This window comes from Centroberyx affinis, unplaced genomic scaffold (assembly GCF_046629955.1).
Source record: "Centroberyx affinis isolate AG114_WGS23_722 - 3 ecotype Tasmania unplaced genomic scaffold, CSIRO-AGI_Caff_v1 ptg002639l_1, whole genome shotgun sequence".
NCBI lineage: Eukaryota > Metazoa > Chordata > Actinopteri > Beryciformes > Berycidae > Centroberyx > Centroberyx affinis.
The window spans coordinates 46010-72562 of NW_027280831.1; the positions used below are offsets into that span (position 1 = coordinate 46010).

Here is a 26553-nt window from a genome sequence, read left to right on the forward strand (position 1 = left end):
GACGGTATGCTGGCTGTCCAGCCTGCGGATGTCAGATGCAGTGTAAGCCGTGAAGACGAGTAGATATTCCGGGTAAATCAGCGGTGAAGAGTCGGTGTGAAGATGTTGCTGTGTCTGCTGGGAGCGGCGCTGCTGGCCGGAGCGGCGGGCTTCTACCTCCCGGGTCTGGCGCCCGTCAGCTTCTGTGAGCCTGGAAAAGACCAAGTACCAGACTGCAAGGTAAACACATCATATAACTGAGTAACTGCAGAACTAACAGATGCCATAACTCACCAACTATATTGCTAACATACAATATATCCAGTAAGTAAGCAGACGAGAGGCACTGAAATTGATTACTTCCTAAAAACAACCTTAAGAGCCAGCTAGCCTAGCAAGCAAAGCTAACGCGTCACAGTGGATAACTAAAGGGAATGACAGCGCTAGCTAGCTAGCTAGCTAGCTAACCGAGCCCAGAGCCAGCTGTTTCTCTTCAGAAAACAAAACGCCCTTCCAGTTGTTTTGCTGGACCCAGTCTGGATGCACAATATAACAGACTGTCTGCTGCCTGTCCACTTACTGTAGAGAAATGCTGTTCACATGGGACAATATGGGTATGGAGGGACTAGCCCCCCACCCCCCTTCCCCTCCCCAACAACTAGAACAGGCTAGGCTAGATTAAACTTTATTGACCCCTATGGGTAAACTGCATGGTCTGGTGCAGCATACAGCAAAGAAGAGCAGGATAAGAATACAACATATATATATATGTACAGCTCTGGAAAAAATTAAGAGACCACTGCAAAATTATCAAAATTATCAGTTTCTCTGGCTAGTAAAACCAGGTATATATATAGGTATGTGTTTGAATAAAATGAACATTTTGTTTTATTCTATAAACTACTGACAACATTTCTCCCAAATTAAAAAATAAAAAATAATGTCATTTAGATAAAATGTATAAAAAATATTGTCATTTAGAACATTTATTTGCAGAAAATGACAACTGGTCCAAATAACAAAAAAGATGCAGTGTTTTCAGACCTCGAATAATGCAAAGAAAACAAGTTCATATTCATTTTTAAACAACACAATACTAATGTTTTAATTTAGGAAGAGTTCAGAAATCAATATTTGGTGGAATAACCCTGATTTTCAATCACAGCTTTCCTGCATCTTGGCTCTCCACCAGTCTGTCACAGTGCTGTTGGGTGACTTTATGCCTCCTGGTGCAAAAATTCAAGCAGCTCGGCTTTGTTAGATGACATTCCAGAGGTTTTCAATGGGGTTCGGGTCTGGAGATTGGGCTGGCCATGACAGGGTCTTGATCTGGTGGTCCTCCATCCACACCTTGATTGACCTGGCTGTGTGGCATGGAGCGTTGTCCTGCTGGAAAAAACCGATCCTCAGAGTTGGGGAACATTGTCAGAGCAGAAGGAAGCGAGTTTTCTTCCAGGACGGCCTTGTACGTGTCTTGAGTCATGAGTCCTTCACAAAGACAAATCTGCCCCATTCCAGCCTTGCAGAAGCACCCCCAGATCATCACCGATCCTCCACCAAATTTCACAGTGGGTGCAACACACTGTGGCTCGTAGGCCTCTCCAGGTCTCCGTCTAACCATTAGACGACCAGGTGTTGGGCAAAGCTGAAAATTGGACTCATCAGAGAAGATGACCTTACTCTAGTCCTCTACGGTCCAATCCTTCTGGTCTTCTGCAAACCTCAGCCTGGCTCTTCTTTGCTTCTGAACTCTTCCTAAGTTAAAACATTAGTATTGTGTTGTTTAAAAATGAATATGAACTTGTTTTCTTTGCATTATTCGAGGTCTGAAAACACTGCATCTTTTTTGTTATTTTGACCAGTTGTCTTTTTCTGCAAATAAATGCTCTAAATGACAATGTTTTTATTTGGAATTTGGGAGAAATGTTGTCAGTAGTTTATAGAGTAAAACAAAAATGTTCATTTTACTCAAACACATACCTATAAATAGTAAAACCAGAGAAAGTCATAATTTTGCAGTGGTCTCTTAATTTTTTCCAGAGCTGTATATATTTGATAACAACAATATAGTTTTCTGTTAAAGCTGTTGCTAGCTAGCGAAGGAGCCATCAAATGCAGGACAGATAACATCAGGCCACCAACATTAGCCTTGTTGCTATTTGGAAGATGAATCCAAGTATTTGTTAAATCCATCACTCAATAAAATGAACACTCCTGAGTCCTGGACCCAAGATACTAAACCAGCTTCTACATGAAAGCCAGGGTCAACTTTCTGGTCCTGTTCCAAAGACACCAGGGCCCTCATTTATCAACAGCAACCTTCCATTTAAAGGAATAGTTCACCCAAAAATGAAACTTCTGTCATCATCTACTCACCCTCATGCCAAATGAAGCACAGGTGAAATTTGTTAGTCCATATAACACACAGGGAGGTTGCCAGCACAACTTGGTAGCAGCCTTCTCCAAAACAACTGAAGTCAATGGGGACCTGTTCTTTAGAGCTCCAAAACAAAAACAGCCAAACAATCACACTGTGAATAGAAAGATCTATACACCATTATTTGTTGCAAATCAATCAGCTGTAGTTAAGATTTGCACTAAATGATGGTGTAAATATACTGTAGGTCTTTTTGGAACTCTGAAGAACTGGTCCCCACTGACTTCAGTTGTTTTGGAGAAGGCTGCTATGGAGTTGTGCTGCAGCCTCCCTGTGTGTTATATGGACAAACTTCACCTGTGTTTCAACTGGCATGAGGGTGAAGGGGTAATAAAATAAAATGGGCAAAATGGGCAAAATAAAATGTAGCTAATATTGCGTTACGTATTGTCACATTTTTGTATTGCGATGTATCGTCCCATCCATAGCGGTTGATCATTCTGTCTCAGCAGTCCACAGTAGGCCAGCTCCTATGTGTTCTTACCTACTGCCGACGAGTGTGTTGATGTGATGCCCAGCATCTCCAACGCTGCTTTCTGCTCATGACAGATAAAGCTGTTGAGCCTCTGATTGTGAACAGCTCACAGGTGTGTCCAGGTGAACTGGCCAGTTGGTCCGAGTACCTCAGCTGGAAAATACCTCGCCTCCAGCATTCCCTCAAGGGAGTCATTCCTGTGTTCCCAGGGTCCTATGTTCCCCAGATTTATATGGCACATAATGGGAACATGACAAAGGGTCCTATGTTCCCCAGTTCTACATATGTGCTCTCCCAGGATCCTATGTTCCCAGGGTCCTATGTTCCCAAGGTCCTATGTTACCAGGGTCCTATGATCCCCAGCTCTATATAGCACATAATGGGAACCTGAAAAAGATGTTCCCCAGCTCTGTATTCGCTTAATATGGTTAGTTAGGGTTAGGGTTAAACATAGGACCCTGGGAACATAGGACCCTGGGAGAGCACATATGTAGAACTGGGGAACATAGGACCCTTTGTCATGTTCCCATTATGTGCCATATAAATCTGGGGAACATAGGACCCTGGGAACATGGATACATAGACATAGACATTCTTTCCTATTTTCAACTCAATGTGAGTGATAAAACAATGTGTTCAAGTGAATTTAACTTGTTTCTATGAAGTAGTTCCGTTATGAGTGAAGCTAGGCTGCTGTATTTCTGCCATCAATCCGTCAATTCTGTCCATTTTCCGACGGATCAGTGTAGGGCTGAATAATTAATCTAAATTTTATCGAAACCGCAATATGGCCTACTGCAATTTTCAAATTGCAGGAGGCGCAATATTTGTTGAAGGTGAAATGTGTGTCAAAATACCATTTTAAATTAAATATTGTCGTGCTGTAGAGATGTCCTGGCCCACACATCATATTCTACAGACTTAAGAAAACATCACCATAATCATTTTAATACGTTTTTCAATGAAAATGAGAATAATGATGTAAAAATGATCATTCCCTCTAATATTGCAAATCATATCGCAATTGCAATATCAGTCAAAATAAGAAATGGGTTGTGGTCCAGACAGAACCGTCACTGGGCCCGGATCCGGCCCGGAGTCCGCCAGTTAGTGAAGCCTATTCTAATGTGTTCATAGTGAGAGGAGTGGGGTGGTTGTGGGTGGCCAGTCTAGGTCAAAAGTCCAGGACAGTTTTTTTTTTTTTAGTCCGCTCATGCTCAGTACAGAAATACAGTCTGTGACTTTCAGTAGAAAACTGCTGCAGAGTACTAACTTTGACAGAACTGGGTTGCCGTATGCAGGATTACTGTTTTTAATTTTGTTTATTTGAGAATGAAAAGCAAGATGGACACGATAAACAAAATGCATCTCAGCTTAATTTGACAAGGATAACACAATGAAGTCAACAGATTTATTTCCATTGTGGTCCTTGATGTGTTAATGGTAAGATGGCACAGATAGAAAAATCAAGGCAGGCAGTGACCTCAACAACAAACCATTACAAACTAAAAGCACATATGGCAAAACAGCTTCAATTATCAATAACCCAATTAATACAACCAAACAACACAGTACCACAACAATTCAATCTGGGTTATTCCTAGGCTAACTATATTTCCAAATGGTGCACATACCAACTCCATCTCATATGAATGCATGGCTTCAATCCTCCTTGAGGATGTGGCAAGCGGTGGTCAGCTTTACATTATCTGACTGAAAATTTTAGATGGTGGTGCGGCACCACTCCTACACTGCTTGGGGAGAAACCCTGAAATACTGGAGAGTACCCTTCTTATTTCACTCAAGAAAGATTTAACTGTACACAGTTAAGAATTTCATCAAACCTTCATGACACTCGTCAGGTGGAAACTTGGGTTTTCTTCTTCAACTGGCCCTAGTGACTGGTTGAGTGAAACATTCAACAATTTACCAGCCACAGTAGACAAAAAATAGAATAAAATATGACAGAATAGAAACGGTGAAGGCTGGATGGAGGAGGTCAATGTCCTGACTCCTGACTGATGCTAAGCTTAAGAGTTTAATGGCAACTGGAATCAAGCACATCAAATCTGCTGCTCTGTCTTCCTAACAATTGTCTGTCCCTCTTTTGTCTTCTAGTCTACCATCGAACTGTTTGTGAACAGGCTGGATTCAGTGGAGTCAGTCCTGCCATACGAATACACTGCGTAAGTAGCAACGAGTAGCCTATGTGTTTGTTTGCTCTTGTATGTTTTTGTTGTAATATTTCATTTCATGTCCTCTTGTCAAAGGCATTTGAGTCAAATATTATGGACATTCTACTGTATATGCGCGAGCTCAAGCCACTCTTTGGGTCTCGTTCTGGGTTTACTAGCAATAACTGAAAAGATGATGAGTGGCGCTCCATGACTTTGAGCAGTGCTGGAAGTTGGAACTTCATTGTAAACAATGGTTTTGAATTTTTGGACGTTTTATGTCCTCCGGCAGACGTGTCCGGTATGCAACCCCCTTCAGTCTAAATCACAAAGTGGAGCTGCAACAGAGAAGAGCATCCCATCCCCAGTAATTGAGATGCCGTAGATTCACCCTGTTTGCCCAGATTAAATTCTGGTGTCAGCATGGTCACTGGTGGGAAATCTTCTCCACACAGTGACGAATCAAAACTTGATAATGAAATCCAAAAGTTTCACTTCAAGGAGAACAACCACAAAATATCAGAATTAAAGTTTTGTGGCATCCAAAGGATCACAGGTGATTTTGAGAAGAAACTCATACAATGTCAAACAAAGTGGATTTATTATCTTTGCACTGTTCAACCTGAGGGATACAATTTTAAAAATGCTTCTGTTTCTGCTTCTTATAAAAAAAAAGTGTGACAGAATTCATTTTCATTGTCAATTTTGATATTTATGTAACTATAATTTGCATTTGCTATATATAGTAGGGATGGGACGATATGCTTCTCTCACAATACGATTGGATACGCAATATGGGGTTCACGATTCAATACAACCACGATACGATGTAATAAATAAAAGTTCAATGCCAACAAAGTCTGACTGCAGAATTCTGTTTATTTCTGAGACACAAATCTTTCTAGCGATGGCATTGTCTTGCTAAAATGTAAACAACAATTTCAAAATGGCATTACAAAGTGCAAATAATAGAATTTCAATGGAGAGTTTGTGAAATTGTGATGGTCAAGCCGTCTCATTACTACAACTGATTACTACAGCAGAATAAAATGGAGCTAATATTGCGATTCATTTTTCTGACCCACGATATGCATTGTCACATTTTTGTATCACGATATATTGAATTTCGATATATCGTCCCATTCGTAATATATAGTATATAAACTATATTGATATTCATTGAGCAGTTGTGCCACGTGTGGAATATTTTCTGTGCCACAATCCAGCAATAAATTATCACATGTAATGATAAAAACTTACAAACATCAAATAATGAATATTCACGTCACGTCGTGTCAAGCAAATGATTTGTGCTTTGCCGAATATGGTATTTGAATTTGGGAACATCCCTACTCGTTTCATCTAAGTTCTGCTTGGGCAAAACCAGAGAATAATATTACATATCTGTCTGTCCAGGTTTGACTTTTGCTCAGACAAAGCGGAGAAACGTCCGTCAGAGAATCTGGGTCAGGTCCTGTTTGGAGAGAGGATTGAACCCTCGCCCTACAAGGTAATACACTATCTACAATCTACAACAACACACACACTAACACACACACACACTCTATACAGTGTGTAAAACTCATTATTCATACTGACTTAGCTGTAGAGCTTTTGCAGGGTGTCTGCAACTTCTGAAAACACCTTGTCCATAATAATAGTCTCTAAACTGCAGACCTTAAAAGGTCTTCAATAGAGTTAAATAAAGAAATCAGTCCAGTTAGACAGATCTATACTCCTGTCCGTCGATAACTGTTTTCATTTTCACATTTTGTGAAAAGGTCTTAAATTAAACATGATGGAACCTGTTTCAGAAGAGGGTTTTTTATGTTGAGTTGAATTTCTTTATTTTACATTAAATATTTGCAATATAGAGAAGACTTGGGCTTGTTAATATCAAAGATGACAAAAAATCATACAGCACCAACTGTGCCAGTGACAAAGCGCACACATGCTAACCATTTGTACTGTGTCTTAGTTTGAGTTTAAGACACCGGAGGTGTGTAAGACGGTGTGTACCAGGGCCTACAACACCAACAACCCACCAGACAAAGCCAGACTGGACTTTCTCAAGAAAGGCATGCTGCTCAACTACCAGCATCACTGGTATGTAGCACACACACACATTCATAGAGTGAATAAAAACACACCTAAATGAATGGATGCATTAGCGCTACAGCGATGCTATTGAATGTTGTAACGATTAATTGAGTAAACATTACAAATCCTTCATTGAAAATAAATCACTGCTGGTCATCGCCGCAGGTAGAAATGTCATCGCCGCAGGTAGAAATGTCGTCATCTCAGGTAGAATTGTTGTCACCACAGGTAGAAATGTCATCGCCACAGGTAGAAACGTCACCACCAAAGGCAGAAATGTCATAATTTCAGGTAGAAATGTCATTATTGCAGGTAGAAATGTCATCACCACAGGTAGAAATGTCATCACCACAGGTAGAAACGGCACCACCAAAGGCAGAAATGTCATCATTTCAGGTAGAAATGTCGTCACCACGGGTAGAAAATGTCATCATTGCAGGTAGAAATGTCATTATCACAGATAGAAATGTCATCATTGCAGGTAGAAATGTCATTATCACAGATAGAAATGTCATCATTGCAGGTAGAAATGTCATTATCACAGATAGAAATGTCATCATTGCAGGTAGAAATGTCATTATCACAGATAGAAATGTCATCATTGCAGGTAGAAATGTCATCATCACAGGTAGAAATGTCGTCACTGAACCTCCTACTAGAGAAGGAAAAGTAAATCCTGGCTGCCATGTTAGTTTTTGTTGCCTCCTCCCCACCCACTCACCTAGTTTGCCAAAAGTGAGATCCTATCACAGTGCGGAAAGAATGCACAACACAGTTGCCTGGGTCCAGACTTTTGAATCCGCCCACTCCACCGAGTTGACTGATTCTGGTCTGGCATCGTGACATGAAACAGCGGTTTCTCGGGTGAAAAATGATCGGTCCAATGAGCGCTGGGGGGGACTAATGATTAGCCAATCAGCGCCACGGGCGGGACTAACGCTGTTGTCAAGCTGTGCGCCGGAACCAAGGAGGAGTAATAACAACAATGGCGACCGCTAGACAAGATAGTCGCTGCTTAGATGGCATAGACGGCATGTCTTCTCGATATCGCCCGACATCGACATCGTTTTTACTTCGCTCCGTGTTGTCAAAGATGCTCTATACTTTCTTAACCGTCTCTGGTGTTGTCATGGCTACGCATCAGTGTCGACTTAGAATGACGTTAGAATCAGGTGGATACGTTGGTCTCTAGTGATTGGTTAGGGAAAATCGACTCCCCCTCCCCCACGGAAGTCGGTTAGAGTGGAGGCAATGTCAGACTGAAGATGGAAATGGAGTGTAACGAGTTGACAATTCTGTCTGATAACAGGCAAACAACACAGAGTAATACCAGGTGGGATTGTTGAGTATCCAGATAGCATATTCAGATGCAAATCACATTATGATACCAGATGAACATAAGCCCATTGCACAATAAGAAATGATAAAAACAGAGTATAAGGGCTAGGGATGTCAATGGTTAACCGTTAATCGGTTAACCACCGAGAATATTTTTGACCGGTTACACATGTCGGTCTGTAGGTTAATTTGCATACACACTCCGCTCAACTAAGTCTGAGCAGGGCTGCCAACTCTCACCGAGAGACTCACGCAATTGACACTTTTCACACGCTCTCACGCCACAAGTCCATTTTCTCATGCAGTGAAAAACAAATTCATAACTGATAACTGCACCCCACGAAAAGAGACACTGACAGCAGCACAGACAAGACAGAGCAGCACCGTGCAACAGAGAGTTATTCAGACCATCGGGGGAAAGTGAGAAATATACACAAATCTATTATATTGTACATTATTACCATGCATGCTACTCAGAGTAATCTCAGTCAGCGGCTATGGTTACGGGGACGCTCTGTGTCTCTGTCGCTCTGAAACTTTCTCGCTGCTCCCAATAATAGGTTTTTAGGTTAGTATGCTTATGCAAAATCATGAATGTAAGTACCTCAATCTGAAGCTGAAATCTAGTAATATAATATAATATAAAAAGCTCATCGAGTCAATGGAGCGCCGGACTAAAAGGAAAGCGCCACTTTCTTGTATTTCACGTCATTAAGTGTTTTTTCTTAAAAATGAACCGGTTAGTTACCGGTTAATGGGTGTCGGCCTATCGAAAGCAAAATTCACCGAAACTGACATCCCTAATAAGGGCTAAAGCCTGGCTACTAAGATTGAGCTGCTACTTAGAATGTAAGACAGCAAGTTTTGCCCCTCTTTCTGCTCTCAACAAAAAGATATCTCACATTAGTCTAATAACCTATTTCAAGGTGAGAAATCCTACGCTAGAAATAAACAAAACTGAAGCTAGACTTTCTGAATTAGACCTAGAAATATCTTGTATGTCAGTATGGCCACTTAAGGCAGTGTTAGCAACACTCAGTCGATGCTTGAGGCTTATGCTGCTGCTATGCAACTATTGAAAACCCGGAGTTGAAAATGGCTACAAAAGACAAAAATGAAGACAAGCAGGAAAATTCAAATCAGGATTTTTGAGTAACTTGAGGAATCATTTCAAAACTAGAACACATCATAGTCTCAAACACACAGAGTTCCACACACATACACTTTGTAACAGTCAAAAAACACACATACGTGTGACCACTAGATGGCAGTCCTCACCTGTCACAGCCCTCCTCAAGACCTCTCCATTCCTAACTCTTTCTGTTGAGTGTGTTGGGTTTTGAGTTTGTAGAACTATAGACCCATGTTGGGCAATTTGTGTCGTTTGCAAATCATTAAATTCCCTATTCTTTGCTTTCATTTTCGCAAGAAATACTGGCTTCATGCACCCACGTTTTCACGAAATATCGCGCCTGTCTTGATAACCGGGTGTGTCGTTTTCGTTCACAACAGAGCTTTGATTGACAAGTTGATGGCCAAGCATACACTGGAAGTGACCACGCATGTAAATTCTGAACAGTGCTGTACGTGTTGGACAGACGCTAGCAAACGAGAAAAAAAACAACTTGATGATTTATAATATATCTGTCAGTGTTTCCGGTCCATAGTACCATCACAGCAAAACTTAAGCCGCTGATAAATGGCAATATGGTAACAGGTTTATTTACAACAGAAGCAAATTACCAGCAATTAAGGCTTTACTTAGGATCGGCATGGCCTCACCTATAAGTGGACAAAATAATGAGATTTACATACAAACAGGCTTTATTTTTTGTGTATTTTATTATTTTGTGTGTGTGCAGGATTGTGGACAACATGCCCGTCACCTGGTGCTATGATGTTGAAGAAGGACAGAAGTTCTGTAATCCTGGCTTCCCTATTGGCTGTTACGTTACAGAGCAGGGACGACCCAAAGACGCCTGCGTGGTTAATGTGAGTGGGACACACACACACATACACACACACACAACTGAGAAAGTTACCGGCTCAATATAATTTGGTATAGATTACAAATTGAAGCAGGTAAATGGTAATCAATTACAATGATCGGATTCCTTGGTTACATGATCACTGCAGATTCATGAAGAACTTACACACATCAACCCCATACACGCACATACATTCTACACATCTAATACACACACACACACACACACACACGCCATTTTCCTCTATTTATATTCATATATGATCAAAGATGTTTAATGAAGACATCGAGAAAATTTGATTTTATTTGAGTGGTTCAATTTAAAGTTATGGCATTTTCCAGGCAGTTTGAGACTAACTCCAGCAAACGCATCACAACTGGACTTGGTCCTGATTGGCTCCCTCACTAAAGAATTCCTGAAATCTTTCCAATCAGGCCAGTTTGCACTATTTGAAGTTGAAGTTTGCAGTTGTCAGCCAATCAGCATCCATTATTGTGAAGACTTAGTCTTAAACTTCATTTAATAAATACCCTTTTAACTGAACTACATTTATTTATGTAACATCATGAAGAACATTATTCTCATTCTGAGCCATAATATAATTGAAAACAAAATCATGAAAAACTGAATAATATGAGACCTTTAACAAACCAGAAGAAAGAACATTTTTAGATCATGGAAGCGCTCTGACATAGTTATGGAAAAGTCATGGAATTTTATGTCAGGGCCATGGTGGGAATCCTCAATATCTTTTTACAGTATATTTGTCGTGTAGATGGTCTGCCAGTTCTTCCTCTGGCAGAATGGAAACTTTAAGATTTGATTTATCAGCTGTAGAGAAGAAATTCCTTGTTCAAAGTAAGCACAGTACACAAATCTGTGTTCTTTTCAGCAGCTGATAAAATGTGCAGACTTGGAACCTGATATGAGTACATGTAAGGAAGACTGGCCTCTAGAAAGGTGAATATGTAGTCAAGCGCTCAAGACACTAGAAAGAATGTTGATCACCATACACCAAACTTGCTCTTACTCTAGATCAGCCGTCTTATCAGTCTAAATGTGGCTGCAAAAGAGAAGAGCGTTCCATTTCCACTAACTGAGGGGTGTAACTATTCTCAAAATTCACGATTCGATTTGACTTTCGATTTTGAGGGCATGATTAAATTTTCGATTCTTTACGCTCCACACTAACAGCTATACTATCAGCCTTGAACTTTAAAGAAGAACAACTGTTTGTAAACACAGAAAATATTGTGTGTGTTGGGTTTTATTTTTCAGTCTGACTTTAATGAAAAGGACACTTTCTACATCTTCAACCATGTGGACATCACCATCCACTACCACGTGGTTGAGAACGAACAACTTGGAGCACGACTGGTCGCTGCCAAGATGGAACCCAAGAGGTAACCAATGAAATTGCTAGCTGGTACTGAGCTATCCTGCCAAAACATGTTCCTGACAATCCTCTGACTTTTACCCCTTTTCCACCAACATGGATCGGGTTCCGTTCCGGTTCGCGCACCTGATTTTGAACCGTTTGGAGCATTTCGACCAAAAATAAATTGGTTAGGAACCCGAAAAGGTGGTTCCCAGCTGGAACCAAAAAATAGCAGGTTTTCAAGTGCAAACGGTGACGACATCACATCCTTGATTACAATGGTTCCGCTCAAAACTGGTGGAAACCCGGGCCGGTTCGCTAGATAGCACCAAGGTTCCAAGAATCCTGAATGGAACCGGTTGAAGAACCAGAGCTAATTTGGTGGAAAAGGAGCATGAGAGGACAAGTGCATATTGACCATGTTTCATCCACATAATTTTTTTTCTTCTTGTTTTACTTTGTTGTGAATAAAGTTTTCTCTCCCTCTGCTCCATCTCGTCCCCTTCTCTCCGTCCAGCTATAAACACACCAATGTAGATACTCCAGATTGTTCCGGGGGTCCGATGTTCCTCAACAACAAACACAATGGAGAGTTCAAGATATCATACACCTACTCTGTCAGCTTTGTGGTACGTACACTAGTGTGTGTGTGTGTGTGTGTGTGGGTGGGTGTGTGGGTGGATGGGTGGGTATCTTAGTGTGTTTGCTGTGTTTGTCTTTTCCTTCTCTGTTTGTGTTTTGTGTGGCTCTGAAGAGCAAGTAACACTAATTAAAGTGTTTGAATTGAATAAGACAAGTGTATGTGTATACCGTATTCTAATAGTGGCCGGTAGTCAATTAAAAGCCGGGTCTCCGATAATGGCCGGGGCCGTGGTCGACACAAACAAATAAAGGCCGGCCCCAAATACAGGCCGGGGAAAAAAAACAGAGGAAAAAACAACGGTGGATACCGGTAAACTCCTGGTGCCTGTTATATAATGTAACTGTAGTTTGTAGTAACGTACAAGTGCCACAAGATGGCAGTATGCCACAAGACGGCTCGGCCGGCGGAAGTCTCTGGAGCGTGCCGTCCTCGATTACCGTAATTATCGGTAATGCATTGCGGTAACAAAAAAACGGCTACCTAACGAACCCCAACAGAAGCAAATCAGAAAACAAGGAGGCTTCGTACTAAAATATGAGCAAATATACAGAGGGAATTAGAAATAAAGGCCTGTCTCTAATATAAGCCTGCTTCCGATAAAGGCCTGGTACCCTCTGCAGCTGAGGTAAATAAAGGCCTGGGCCAATATTAGAGGGAATACGGTATTGACATTTCTGTGTGTGTGTTTACAGGAGGATAAGAATATTCGCTGGGCGTCTCGGTGGGACTACATCCTAGAGTCCATGCCTCACACCAACATCCAGTGGTTCAGGTGAGACTCAGACACACACACACTCTCATACTCTCTCTCACACACTCACACACACACTGCTAACTACGTTGTCTCTCCTATGTTCCCAGTATAATGAACTCGTTGGTGATCGTGTTGTTCCTGTCTGGTATGGTGGCCATGATCATGCTGAGGACTCTGCATAAAGACATAGCCAGATACAACCAGATGGACTCTGTGGTAAGAACCTGTCTGCCTGCCTGTATGTCAGTATGCCATTTGCTCTGATCAAGAGCAGGGTTCAACCAATTGAAGGCAGATAGTGATATTATTGGATTTAAGCTATTGACCATTTTCATGCCAAAAAAATTCAATTTTCCAAGTATTCCTCCAGAATTACATTATTGTCATGGTAGGGCTGCACAATTAATCGTATATTAATCGAGATTACAATTACATTCCATTTAATAGGCTACTCCCGCTGTGTCTAAATCAAGTTCTTCAAACTTAGTTTCAAAGTGCTCTAAACCAGTGGTTCTCAATGTGGGGTCCAGATACCACCAGGGGTCCCCAACCAATCGATGAAATGTTAAACTTAAGCATTATTTCAAGTATTATTTCATTAGTTAAGTTAACACAATTAGAGAATGCAGAAGAATGACTATTTCACTGTTATCTCTCTATCAACAATACAGACAGTGAAATCTGGACAAAATCATATCTAACAATAAAAATATTCTCAGATTTGGGTCTGAGAGAAAAAATCTCATCAAATGGGGGTCCATGGCCCTAAAGTGCACAAAATTAGTGGTCCTTGATATAAAAAAGGTTGAGAATCACTGCTCTAAACCACCGCTCTAAACAGTAAATGAGCGTTGTAACCAATCACAGACATATCCGTTGAGCTTGTTGACTGCACTGGCGAATCAGAGGCATCCAAGTATGGATTCCTCCTCCGTTTGCAGTAGCCTCCAGAACAATTTGAGAGGTAGGCCTCGAAACATATTCACGTTGATTTATTGATGTTTAAAAGTGCAACTAAGTAATTTCAGTGGCGCACCGCTAGGGCTGGGCGATATGGTTGAAATTAATATCATGATAATCATAAGGATTTTTCTCGATATCAATATATATCACGATATGGTTCATGTATGCAAAATCACGTTAAATAAGCAAATTAATGTTCATCTCATTGAACCGAATGGTGATGTTAGGTGTGATGTCAAACAAAACAGAAATATTCAAATAATATTCCTAGCATACCTCATTTTATGGGAGTTTTTTTTTTTTTAAACACTATATTTATAGATTTTCAGTTTACAAAATAAAAACAAACATTGGCAGCATAGAAAAACCACCCCCGCACCCACCCACCCCAAGGCTTTATGAGAGTTTTTAAGTAAAATTTGCTTGTGATCATCAATTTAGACAGCAGAAATGTGTGTCACGATAATTAAAATATCTTCATATCATCACAATATGATTCCACTGAAAGAAGATAAACAATAATATTGAATTATCGCCCAGCCCTACGCACCGCCACAATATCGACACGGCCACCACAAAACCAGAAGTTGGTCAATGTATAGAAAGTTATCTTAATCGATCCCTATTGCGACTAATGTGCACATCACATCATGTGTGTTATTTGCTGATACACAGACCAGCAGCATTGTACTCAATCTGACCGTCTCCTGTTGTGAAAACAAAAGTGAAACTTCAAATTCCACAATTTGCTCCAAACCCGCATGTGTTTGTAACGGTATTTCTAAACAGTAATCGGAGATGTGTCAAACCGCTCAACACAAGATAGAGAGTTAACATGAGTGCAGAGCAGAGACTGGCATGGAATATGGTATGGTATATATTAGTATATGGATAGAATCATAAAATATTCAGTATCATCTTGTCATATCTCCTCCCACTGATATTTTGGAGGGATCTGTAGGCCTATAAATGTCAATGCTTTTCATGTAAACATGGATTGAGAGCTTTTGCATTTGTGACTCCATGTCACAAAACTAGTGATTGTGGCTGAAATCAAGACAAAGTGACCAGAACAACTAGCCAGATTTCTGTCAAGATCTCAAATGTCCATCTGTGGTTAGTTTTCTGGGATGAGGCTGGTAGATGGAGGTGTGTTGAGCCTGTCGTTTACCTCCACCCATCTGTTGATTCCGGTGTTTTCCAGGAGGATGCCCAAGAGGAGTTTGGGTGGAAGTTGGTCCACGGAGACGTGTTCCGACCTCCCAGGAAGGGAATGCTGCTGTCGGTTTTCCTCGGCTCAGGAACTCAGATCTTCATCATGACCTTCGTCACCCTCTGTACGTCTTTCTGTCTGTATGTCTGTCTGTCTGTCTGTCTGGTACAAGAAGGGAATAGTCACCTAGTAGAAACAGTGTTTGATAGATTTGTTACCTCATCACATGTTCTTACCATGCCATTAATTTAATTGAATGTCTTGTTGTGCTTCCCTCTCTATCCACTAATGCAGTGGTTCTCAACTTGGGGTCCGGGGACCACCAGGGGTCCTTGAGGGCATTCCAGGGGGTCCCCAGCAAATTGATGAATTGTTAAACTTCATTATTTTGTAATTTTAGAATGATTATTTTGATCATAGTTTCACTGTTATCTCTCTACCTACAATACAGATAGTCATGGAATTCTGGACAAAATCATATCTGACAATAAAAATATTGTCAGGTTTGGGTCCGAGAGACTAAATCTCATCAAATGGGGGTCCATGGCCCTAATGTGGACTAGATTAGGGGTCCTTGATATGAAAAAGGTTGAGAATCACTGCACTAATGCATTAATACTCTCTGTTTCTGTCTTTGCAAATAAGCAAAACAAGGTGAATCAAGACCCCCTACGCAAAGTGATTGTTCACTGTACATAATTCTGCTTATTGCAAAGCTACTTCTGAAATACTGGTTTAAAATTACTTTAATACAAGCTTAAGTGACTTACAGGCTTTCCACCAAAAACCTAATCCAGCAGTCTGCAGCAACCAAGGAGTAACTTCTTTTTGCCACAAGGTGGCGCCAGTTAATTTGATGAGAAATCAACAAGATGGAGCAGACTTCCTGACATGCTTATATGTGAAGGTGGTTTGTAATTCAGAGATAAGACCTCAGAATGCCTTCATTGGCCAAGCAGAGCTGAATATTCAACAAGGCTGTTTTTGTTGTGCTAGTACATCAATTATTGTGATTTATTATGTACAACATGTAATATAAAATCATCTCCCTTCTGTCTCTCTCTCTCTTTACCCCCCTCTCTCTCTCTCCAGTCTTTGCCTGTCTCGGGTTCCTCTCCCCGGCGAACCGCGGGGCGCTGATGACCTGTGCCGTGGTTCTCTGGGTTCTGCTGGGAACTCCTGCCGGATACGTCGCCGCACGCTTCTACAAATGTAAATGAGAACGAAAACAATACAATGACCCCACTTAGAAAGAAAGAAAGAAAGAAAGAAAGAAAGGAATGGGGGGGATTACAACTGATACTGCTGATTTGTTAAGGTCTGTAGCAATTGATAATGTAATAATTTGATGTACTGATGTAATAACCTCCCTGAAAATAATAATGATATCCCTCTAAATTAGTCAAAAATGTAATAACGGGTATTATCGCTCGATAATGTAATAGGGCTGAACAATTAATCGAAATTTTATCGAAATCACAATATGGCCTACTGCAATTTTCAAATCGCAGGAGGCGCAATATTTGTTAAAGGCGAAATGTGTCAAAATACCATTTTAAATGAAATATTGTGGTGCTGCAGAGATGTCCTGGCCTACACATCATATTCTACAGACTTAAGAAAACATCTTTGTTTGGTACAGATCCCCGCAAAAATCACACCTCAATAATCATTTTAATACGTTTTTCAGTGAAAATGAGAATAATGATGTAAAAATTCTCATTCCCTCTAATATCGCAAATCATATTGCAATTGCAATTGCAGTATCAGTCAAAATAATCGCATTAGATATTTTCTCAAAATCGTTCAGCCCTATAATGTAATAACAAAAGTTTAAAGAGTTTTGTATTTGCCACTTAATGTAATACTGTATTGCATTATCAGGAAACAAAATATTATAATATCAGGTTTTATTACATGTTTCCTCCTTTTACATGGATAGTTTTTTCCTGATAATGTAATACATTATTACATTAACTGGCAAATAATTGTAAGGGGTGTAACCTTTTTCATTATTGCAATGTCACTCTGAAGATATTACGTTATCTGGCAATTTATTACATTAACAGGTTGAATTGCATTTTATATGCATTAAGGGGAATATTTTATTGCATTTTGACAAGCTATTACATTATCCAACATTATCAGTTGCTACAGGGTCCAGTCTGCAAAGTTTAGAAATCATAACGGACAACATCGAACAAATCAACAGTGATGAGTTTGAAACTCAAAGAAAATCCGGAGTGAGTTTGAAAAAAAAAAAGAAGAGACAGAGGAGGAAAATGAAAGAGAAGAGTGGTGGAGATAAAGGACAAGAGAGGTCATGATCTGGTAACCTACCGGGTCAGTAACCAGACCGCTGGGTTCGTTAGCTCCAATCAGTGTCAGCATGGAGTTGGACTAGCATGACACACACACACACACACAGTCACTATGCAAGGGTCCCTTGACACTGACGCACAGGTCAGGGTTACCCCAACACACACACACACACACACACACACTCACACACCTGCCAGGCCCATCTGTCCTGTTGTATTTCCAGGAATCCACAGTGGGACCAGCAGCAGTCAGTGAAGCATGGCTCCAAAACTGGGCTGGCTTCACCCAAAGCAACTTTTTTTGTGTCAAAGGAGTTGCCTCCACACTGCTGCTTTACTCACATAAGGACAAAGAAACATTTAAAGCTGCACTAGGCAACATTTTGCAGCTGCTGTATTATCAGTCGATATCAGCTGATCAGTTGACGGAGCTGCAACAGCGAAGAGTGTCTCATGCCCACTAATGGAGACACCATAGAATCACCCTGTTTACTCAGATTAAATTCTGGTGTCGGTGGTGTGGTCACCGGTGGAAATTCTCTCCGCACAGGAAGAGACGGATCGAAACTTAACGGTGAATTCCAAAACTGCTTCTCACCAACGATGACTGAACCCCTTCACCTCCACCCTACCACACACTGAGACATTTAGTTACCTCAAACTGTTTCCTCTCGCTGCTATTTAGAGCAACATGATAGATTGACCTAGTACAGTTTTAACCAGTTATTTGAGGCAGTTACTCAGAGTTTTGTTACCTTGCTGAGAGTCCTGCCCATCTACATTGTCCAAAACATCGGTTATACAGAGTATACAAAGGCCCTGATACATATGTAATATTATGATATTATTATATATATTATTATGATAAAAGTTGCCTTTAGCAGGTACAATATTAGGCAAAGGCAATAAAGTCAGTGTGGATAACATATGTCCCATATGAAAAGGTCTGGACTGGACTTGAGCACACTCATGCTCCCTTGGCTTTCTATGGAAGCCCATTTCCGCCAGTGTGATGAAAAAAACGGTTCTGTAAGTCATTAAAATGAGAAACTTTCTCAAAATAATGAGTTAGTATCTCAAAATAATGCCTTAGTATCTCAAAATAATGAGTTAGTTTCTCATTATTCTGAGATACTTTCTCAAAATAATGACTTAGTATCTCAAAATAATGACTTAATATCTCAAAATAGTGAGAAACTCAAAATAATGAGTTAGTATCTCAAAACAATGAGTATCTCAAAATAATGAGTTAGTATCTCAAAATAATGAGAAACTTTCTCAAAATAATGACTTAGTATCTCAAAATAATGAGAAACTTTCTCAAAATAATGAGTTCATTATTTTGAGATACTAACTCATTATTTTGAGAACGTTTCTCATTATAATGACTTACAGGATATTTTTTTTTTTCATCACACTGGCGGAAATGGGCTTCCATAGCTTTCAATGAAACATGATCTGAGGGTGAAAAAAAAAAAGTCAAACCAATTAAATCATCAGTGAAGCAAATGTGTCTCCTCCCACCTGATGTGGAAGAGATCTGTAGCCATGGAAACACAGAGCTCGGTTAGATTCCAAGCTTGATTTTTCACATGTACATGGGGAAAAAATGCTTTGCCGTTTAATTTGACGTCTTTTCTGACAAACCCTCTCCTCCTTTCTCTTTGAATCTCAGCATTCGGCGGAGAGAAGTGGAAGACCAACGTTCTGCTGACAGCCTTCCTCTGCCCCGGGTGAGAGAGACACTCGCACTCAACCTCTCTCTACCACTCTCTCACTCATCTGCTCGCTCAACCTTCTCACTCTCTCTCTCTCCGTCTGTCTGTCTGTGCAGGGTGGTGTTCGCAGATTTCTTTGTGATGAACCTGATCCTGTGGGGTGAAGGCTCCTCGGCGGCCATGCCCTTTGGCACCCTGGTAGCCATCTTGGCCCTTTGGTTCTGCATCTCGGTGCCCCTCACCTTCATAGGCGCTTACTTTGGCTTCAAGAAGACCGTGAGTAAACACACATACATACAGGGACACAGCGCTTCACATATATGAGGCATTCTCTAATTCTCTAAACGTATCCTGTTACCTTCTGTTATAATGATTTCACTCTAAGTTGTCTGAAAATTGATTGAAATTCTGAGATAAACTAAATTACCACACACAGGAATATATAGATATTCATACATTTTCCACATAACCCAACTTAACTTAATTGTATAAGTGTATTGTTTAATCTATTTTTTGTTTTTTGAGTGACTGATTAGATAAACTGTAGTATTGTCTATTCAGTCACCGTATTGTATTGTCACAAAAATGTGACAATACATATCGTGGGGTAGGGCTGAACAATTTTGAAAAAATATCTAATTGCGATTATTTTGACTGATATTGCAATTGCGATATGATTTGTGATATTAGAAGGAATGATAATTTTTATATCATTATTCTCATTTTCATTGAAAAACGTATTAAAATGATTATGGTGTGATTTTTACGGGATCTGTACCAAACAAAGATGTTTTCTTAAGTCTGTAGAATATGATGTGTAGGCCAGGACATCTCTGCAGCACAACAATATTTCATTTAAAATGGTATTTTGACACACATTTCGCCTTTAACAAATATTGTCCCATCCCTAACAAACTGTTTCCATGTTATCCATTTATTTGTTTGACTCCCTCGCTCTCTCCTCTGTGATTGGCTGTTTCAGGGTATTGAGCACCCAGTGCGGACTAATCAGATTCCTCGTCAGATCCCGGAGCAGTCGTTCTATACGAAGCCCCTCCCTGGTATCATCATGGGAGGAATACTGCCTTTTGGATGCATATTCATTCAGCTGTTCTTCATACTCAACTCTATCTGGTGAGAATGATCATCAGGTTTGTCTGAAGGAATGAATTATTCGTCTTTCCAGGAACTTGGGTCTGCAAGAGCAAGAGCTCTTGCAGGGGTTAGGGTTTTTCTGTTATAAAATTCAGTAACAGAAAAAAGTATTCATTCCCTTTATTCACTTGAAAAAAATATGTTGGAATGTCTGTAACAATGAAAGGATATGTTGTATTTCTGAATAATTTAACCTAGTGGAAGCATGTACAGAGAAAACAAGAGGGGGCCTAAGATTGAACCCTGAGGAACCCCGCAAGGAGTATAGGCAGGTGTGGAGGATGAGTTGCTAATGAGTTCCTATTGGAAATATAAGAGTCGAGCCAATTGAGAGCTGACCCAGAGATGCCTACCCAAAGATGGGTAGCAGTCGATAAGGATCGTGTGATCAACAGTATGGAAGGCATGTTGGCATGTTGAAACAAGACGGGACGGAGGCGGTAGCCAGGGAGCTGTTTATGATAGCCAGTACGCTGGGGCTAATGGCTTCAAAAGCGTCCTTCAAGAGCCTAGCCAGGATGAAGTCAAGGCAGCTGGAAGTGCCGGAAACCCCGAAATATTGGCCGTCGCCCCCAGAGTCTATCAGACCGATAGACGATGGGTTCAGAGATTGTGTTCAATCTAATGTCGTCAATCTTGTTTAGGAGGCGGAATCGGGAGATGGATTAATTACAGAATGAAATGACACTGAAAAGGTCTCCGGAGTTATGACAGCTTCTGGAGATAACATCTGAGAAATATTTTGCTCTCGCATCCTCAACTGACAACTGATATTTAACTAAAAGATCTTTAAAAATGCTGTAGGAAACTTGGAGTTAGTCTTTTTTCCCTTTACGTTCGGGTATACGTTACATTTATGTTCTTACGAAGTTACCTTCTAATGGACCGTGTAAGATCAGCGGTCCTCACAAAGACTCAGACACGCCTCTCTCTTTTTGTCCAGGTCCCATCAGATGTACTACATGTTTGGCTTCCTCTTCCTCGTCTTCATCATCCTGGTCATCACCTGCTCTGAGGCCACCATCCTCCTCTGCTACTTCCACCTCTGTGCCGAGGTAAACAGCACAAAACCTCTAACATCATCGTAGAAAAGAATATCAGCATCATCGAACAAATATCAACACTAATTATTCATATATGCAGGAATTCCAAATAATAACTTGTAATAATAAAACATAGGCTATCACTTTTTCCATCAGTTGCTGCTTCACCCTCTAAACGTCACGTCTCAACTCTGCTACCATAGAAAAGTAGTAACAAACTGACAAGTAGGGCTTATACTCATGTTCATCTCATATCTGAGTGTTGGGCAATTTTACACATCTAAGACTAAAATGTGTCATATTATTGTCTAACATACATCGTTGCAAATGCATAGAGTCTGTCACCAGTGGAAAGTTAGTTAAGTGTGGAAAACACTATGTCTCAGGAGGGGGATTTGATTTTAGCGGATTAGAAAAAAAAAAAAGTTGATGTTTGACTGGCTAGAACAGAAAAGACTCAAAAACAAGTTGCACCAAGTATGATTTATAGTATGATTTATATCTTGCAAGCAGTACTACTTTGTTAAGATATTGAAAAATCTTAGATCTCCAACTTTACCTCCAACCTTCTCTGTCTTCAGCACTACAGTTGGCAGTGGCCTTCCTTCCTGACCAGTCAGTTAGGTGTAAAAATCCGGAACAGTGGATTTCCTGCTCAGTGAAGACATTTCTAAACTCCCAGGGGCCGGATTCACCAGTGTGTTCTTAAGATAGATCTTAAGAAATGACATAAGAGGAAAATTTAGGAAGTTCTTAAGAAGGCTCTTAAGTGCAATTCCTCAATATTTTCTTAGTAACAGTCTCATTTCTTACGAATATCTTTAATTTTCCTACTTGAGAACTTCTCAAAATAGGGCCTGAATTAATTCTGGTTAATAAACTTTAGGCTTACTGCCACTGAGGCTAGGAGACAAGGCTAGGAGGCTAGGAGACAAGGCTAGGAGGCTAGGAGACAAGGCTAGGAGGGAAACTAGAGCAAAGATTTAAACATTGGTTGCTGTTGGTAACTGTAAAATTTGCAGCTTATTTCCAACAGACATGAGACAGAGGCCTACCTGGCCCTACACCAAATAAAGCTTTACAATAAATGTTCCTCTTAATGTTAGGTGTAGGGGAACCTATGAAGACTTTGAACTATAACCTACTTGTCTAAAATGTGTTCAAATATATGATATTAGAGGCTTACCTTTTCACTGTAGGAGTTTTAAGACAGGTGAAGGGCCGTCTTAAAGTTAAGAAAAAAATCAAGATCTTTCATTTCAAGAAGACCATTTATTCGTAAGTTCTTTCTTAGGAAGAAACATAAGAAGAAAGTTACGAAAATATATAAGAACTGTTTTTGAGAATAGCATTTTTTCCTTTTTTTTTTTTTCTTAAGACTAAAGTTAAGAAAAAAATGGCACTTAGAAGATTTTTTTTTCTTAAGAGGGTTTTGTAAATCCGGCCCCAGATCTCCAACTCTGGCTGTGCTTGTGCCCCCTGCAGGACTACCATTGGCAGTGGCGTTCCTTCCTGACCAGCGGCTTCACTGCTGTGTATTTCCTGGTCTACGCCATCCATTACTTCTTCTCCAAGCTGCAGATAACCGGACTGGCCAGCACCATACTCTACTTCGGATACACCACCATCATGGCTCTCATCTTTTTCCTATTCACCGGTAGGTATATAAGGAAGGAAGGGAGAGAGCAGAAGCCTTGTGTTTGGAGGTTTAAAAAAAAAAAAAAAAAAAAAAAAAAAGCTGAAGGGTTTTTGAAAGCCAATGCCGATATTTTTGTGAAGCAGTGTCTTTAAACAATTTTCATGCCGACTGATATGTGATATTTAGTAATATGAGGCCAATATCTGCAAATATCTGGGAATATCTGGGAATTTTGCACATGTGCGACTTTACAGGAATATAGCAAATTATTTTCCAACCTCATTGAAACAATTGGAGCGGAAACCAGACTGAAAAACCATATTAACAAACCAGCAACAATTCCAGGCGAGTTCTCCGTGGGTTGTTGAAAGGCATTCTGGGAAATGTAGGAAATCACAAAACTGAAGTAGAAGTAGACGAGGGAGGTTGAGGGAAAGCGGTACACCAAAAGTCGCAGCGCTTCATCTGAACATCACAGACTTACGATATAGAACGGGATCTGAGGGTGGAATTTTACTTTAAGTTAGTCAAGTTTATTTGTGTAAGCCTTAACACCGCATTATGTAATAACTCGAGAAAATGTAATACATTTTCACTTCATTATGTAATAACACCCGCATTTTGTAATAATCTGCCGCATTTTGTAATACACAGCCTGAACGCAATATGTAATAAATTTCCCCGTATTTTGTAATAAATGATTACATATTGCGGTGGTTATTACAAAATACGGGAGTTGCACTTTTTTTTTTATGAAAATGTAATAATATGGTGCATTATGTAATAACCAACCAAAATGGATGTCTTCATTCATAAAAATAGTTATAACATTATAACAACAATGTTTATTTTATGCATTATAGCATGAATCATACTGACTCAAAATTCATTTTAAAAAGATACTATTAGTTCAGTAGATTAGTATCTTTCATTGGTCAAAACTACATTAAGTGTCACTGTATTCCTTAGCTTCATAGAAACTGTACTTGAGGGTTCATAGAATTTAAATTAAGTGAAAAACAATCACAGCATAAAGCCTAACAACACACTGACCTGCAGTGGATTTCTAATATACAAACAGTTCAGTTTTAACTTGCAAAAACTACTTATCAAGTAGCCACGATAGAAAGAACCATAGATGGTTATTAAATAATGCACTGTATTATTACATTTTCATCATAAAAAAAGTGCAACTCCCGCATTTTGTAATAACCACCACAATATGTAATAATTTATTACAAAATGCGGGGAAATTTATTACACATTGTGTTCAGGCTGTGTATTACAAAATGCGGCAGATTATTACATAATGAAGTGAAAATGTATTACATTTTGTTGAGTTATTACATAATGCGGTGTTATTACATAATGCTTTGTTACAAGCCTTAATCACAGTTACAGTCTCAAAGGACTTCACAGTGCCAACATTATGAAATGATAAATGAATTAGGAGTGGTCTTGAAAAGTCCAATGGGCCGGGGGAGATTTTGTTCCAAAACGGAGTACAGGCCGAAAGTGAGTTTTGAAAGCCAGAAATCTCCGCACCTGGCCAAATAATTGTTAATAATTGTTGAGTTATTGGTATTGATCAACAACCCTATCAACCCCGAGCAGATATATTATGGTCACTATGTGCTACGGGCAGGATGAAACTTAACGAATGTGCCTTTAAGTAACTGTAGATTCTCTCTGTTCTCAGGTACGATCGGCTTCTTTGCCTGTTTCTGGTTTGTTACCAAGATCTACAGTGTCGTCAAGGTGGACTGAAGACTTCAGACACACTACAGACCCCCCCCCCCCCACACACACACACCACCACCCCCACCACCACCACCACCTCCAGCATACAACACCGAACTGAAATATTGCAACCCGAAGACAAACTTTGCTCTTCGCCTCCCCTCCGTCTCCTCAGCCCAGACTGAAATCTCTCTCCCCCCCTCCTCCTCTCTGACAAACACTATACGACGTTCCTTTCGTTTTTTTTTTTTTTTCTTCCTTTCGCGTGCCTGACGTCTGCATATAATCAGAATGACACGTATCAAGAGAGGCAGGGTCAAATGCCGCCAGAGTCTCATAGCATTTTGCTTTGCGGTCGCTCCAGCAGTTTGCGATGCGTTTGTGTGCTCGAAATTTCCGAGGAATAAAGCTGCGAGGATCTGCTTGTTAACAGCTCCTTTTTTCCCCAGACCATTTGTGTTCAAAAATGTGCTCATTTGTAAAAAAAAAAAAACGTACAGTCCTTGTCACTGTTTTAAATGATAAGAGGTTTTTATGCAATTTGTTTGTATGCGGGCAGATTGCTGGAGCAGCTTTAGCTTTCCTACAGCTTGAGACGGTCTGACGGTCTCCATCATGCCAGGCGAGGTGAATCCATTTCAGGAAGAAAGTAGCCGAATCCTGATCCGATTGTCATTTGACCCAGTTCTGTTGTCGAACACAGCAGCGAAGGAGTGCTGTGCATTTAAAGGGGCATCTGTAACCTCCATTGAGCTCTAGTGACGACTAGTAGGAATTGCAACAACATTGATGGAACGCTCCTACACAGGTCTCTGGCATAGCTCCCCCTCCCATCCTGTCTTCTTGAGTTGCGGTATGGTGCCTGTAATGGACAGAAACAATAAAGTTTATGTGAAACTCCACTGGATGGGAACATTTTATTTCAAAACTGAGTGAATTTCGAACGGCAGAAATCTCAGCCGTTATGGTAATGGTTGAGCCATTGGTGTAGATCAGCAACCCTATCAACCCCCTGAGATGTACTATGGTCATTTTGTACAAGAAAAATCTTACTTATTGCTCCTTTAATACACAGTAGCGGCCAGAAACAAATGCATTGCATCACTTTGCTGTGAATTAAAAGCAGCGAAAATCATTTTTGTTAGAGTCTACGTTAAATCGATGTTCTCAGTGTTGAAGCTCTGCTGTCATCTTGTATTTGGCAATTGAGATAGGAGATGTTTTCAGGCCAGCTAACTGACGGACTGATATTATTTTTCAGCTGGTATTTCTTTGGTTTGTACGAAAGAGGATTAGGGCCACGTGTGAAACATTTATCTGAGTTCTGAGTTTAAAGACAGAATTCTGAGATTGAAGTCAGAATTCCGATTTTTTTTCTCAAAATTCCGACTTCAATCTGAGAAAAAAGTCGGGATTCTTACTTAAATCTCAGAATTCTGATTTAAATTTCAGAATTCTGAGATTTAAGTCTGAATTCTGACTTTTTTCTCAGAAC

The 26553-nt window shown here is 40.2% G+C and overlaps 1 protein-coding gene across 2 annotated transcripts; it reads left to right on the plus strand.

Annotated features, from left to right (window-relative positions):
• Positions 1-26553, plus strand: tm9sf2 (transmembrane 9 superfamily member 2). Of its 2 annotated transcripts, none has more exons than XM_071534959.1 (17): positions 1-219; positions 5010-5077; positions 6482-6575; positions 7044-7171; positions 10366-10495; positions 11770-11894; positions 12387-12498; positions 13205-13284; positions 13374-13482; positions 15389-15566; positions 16535-16654; positions 19439-19496; positions 19598-19757; positions 20464-20615; positions 21580-21691; positions 23165-23336; positions 25018-26553. In XM_071534959.1, exons 1-17 carry the CDS (start codon positions 103-105, stop codon positions 25083-25085), a joined length of 1983 nt encoding a protein of 660 aa, XP_071391060.1. In that variant the 5' UTR covers positions 1-102; the 3' UTR covers positions 25086-26553. The 2 variants fall into 2 exon arrangements, with proteins under 2 accessions (XP_071391060.1, XP_071391061.1); XM_071534960.1 differs by having other exon boundaries at positions 15434-15566.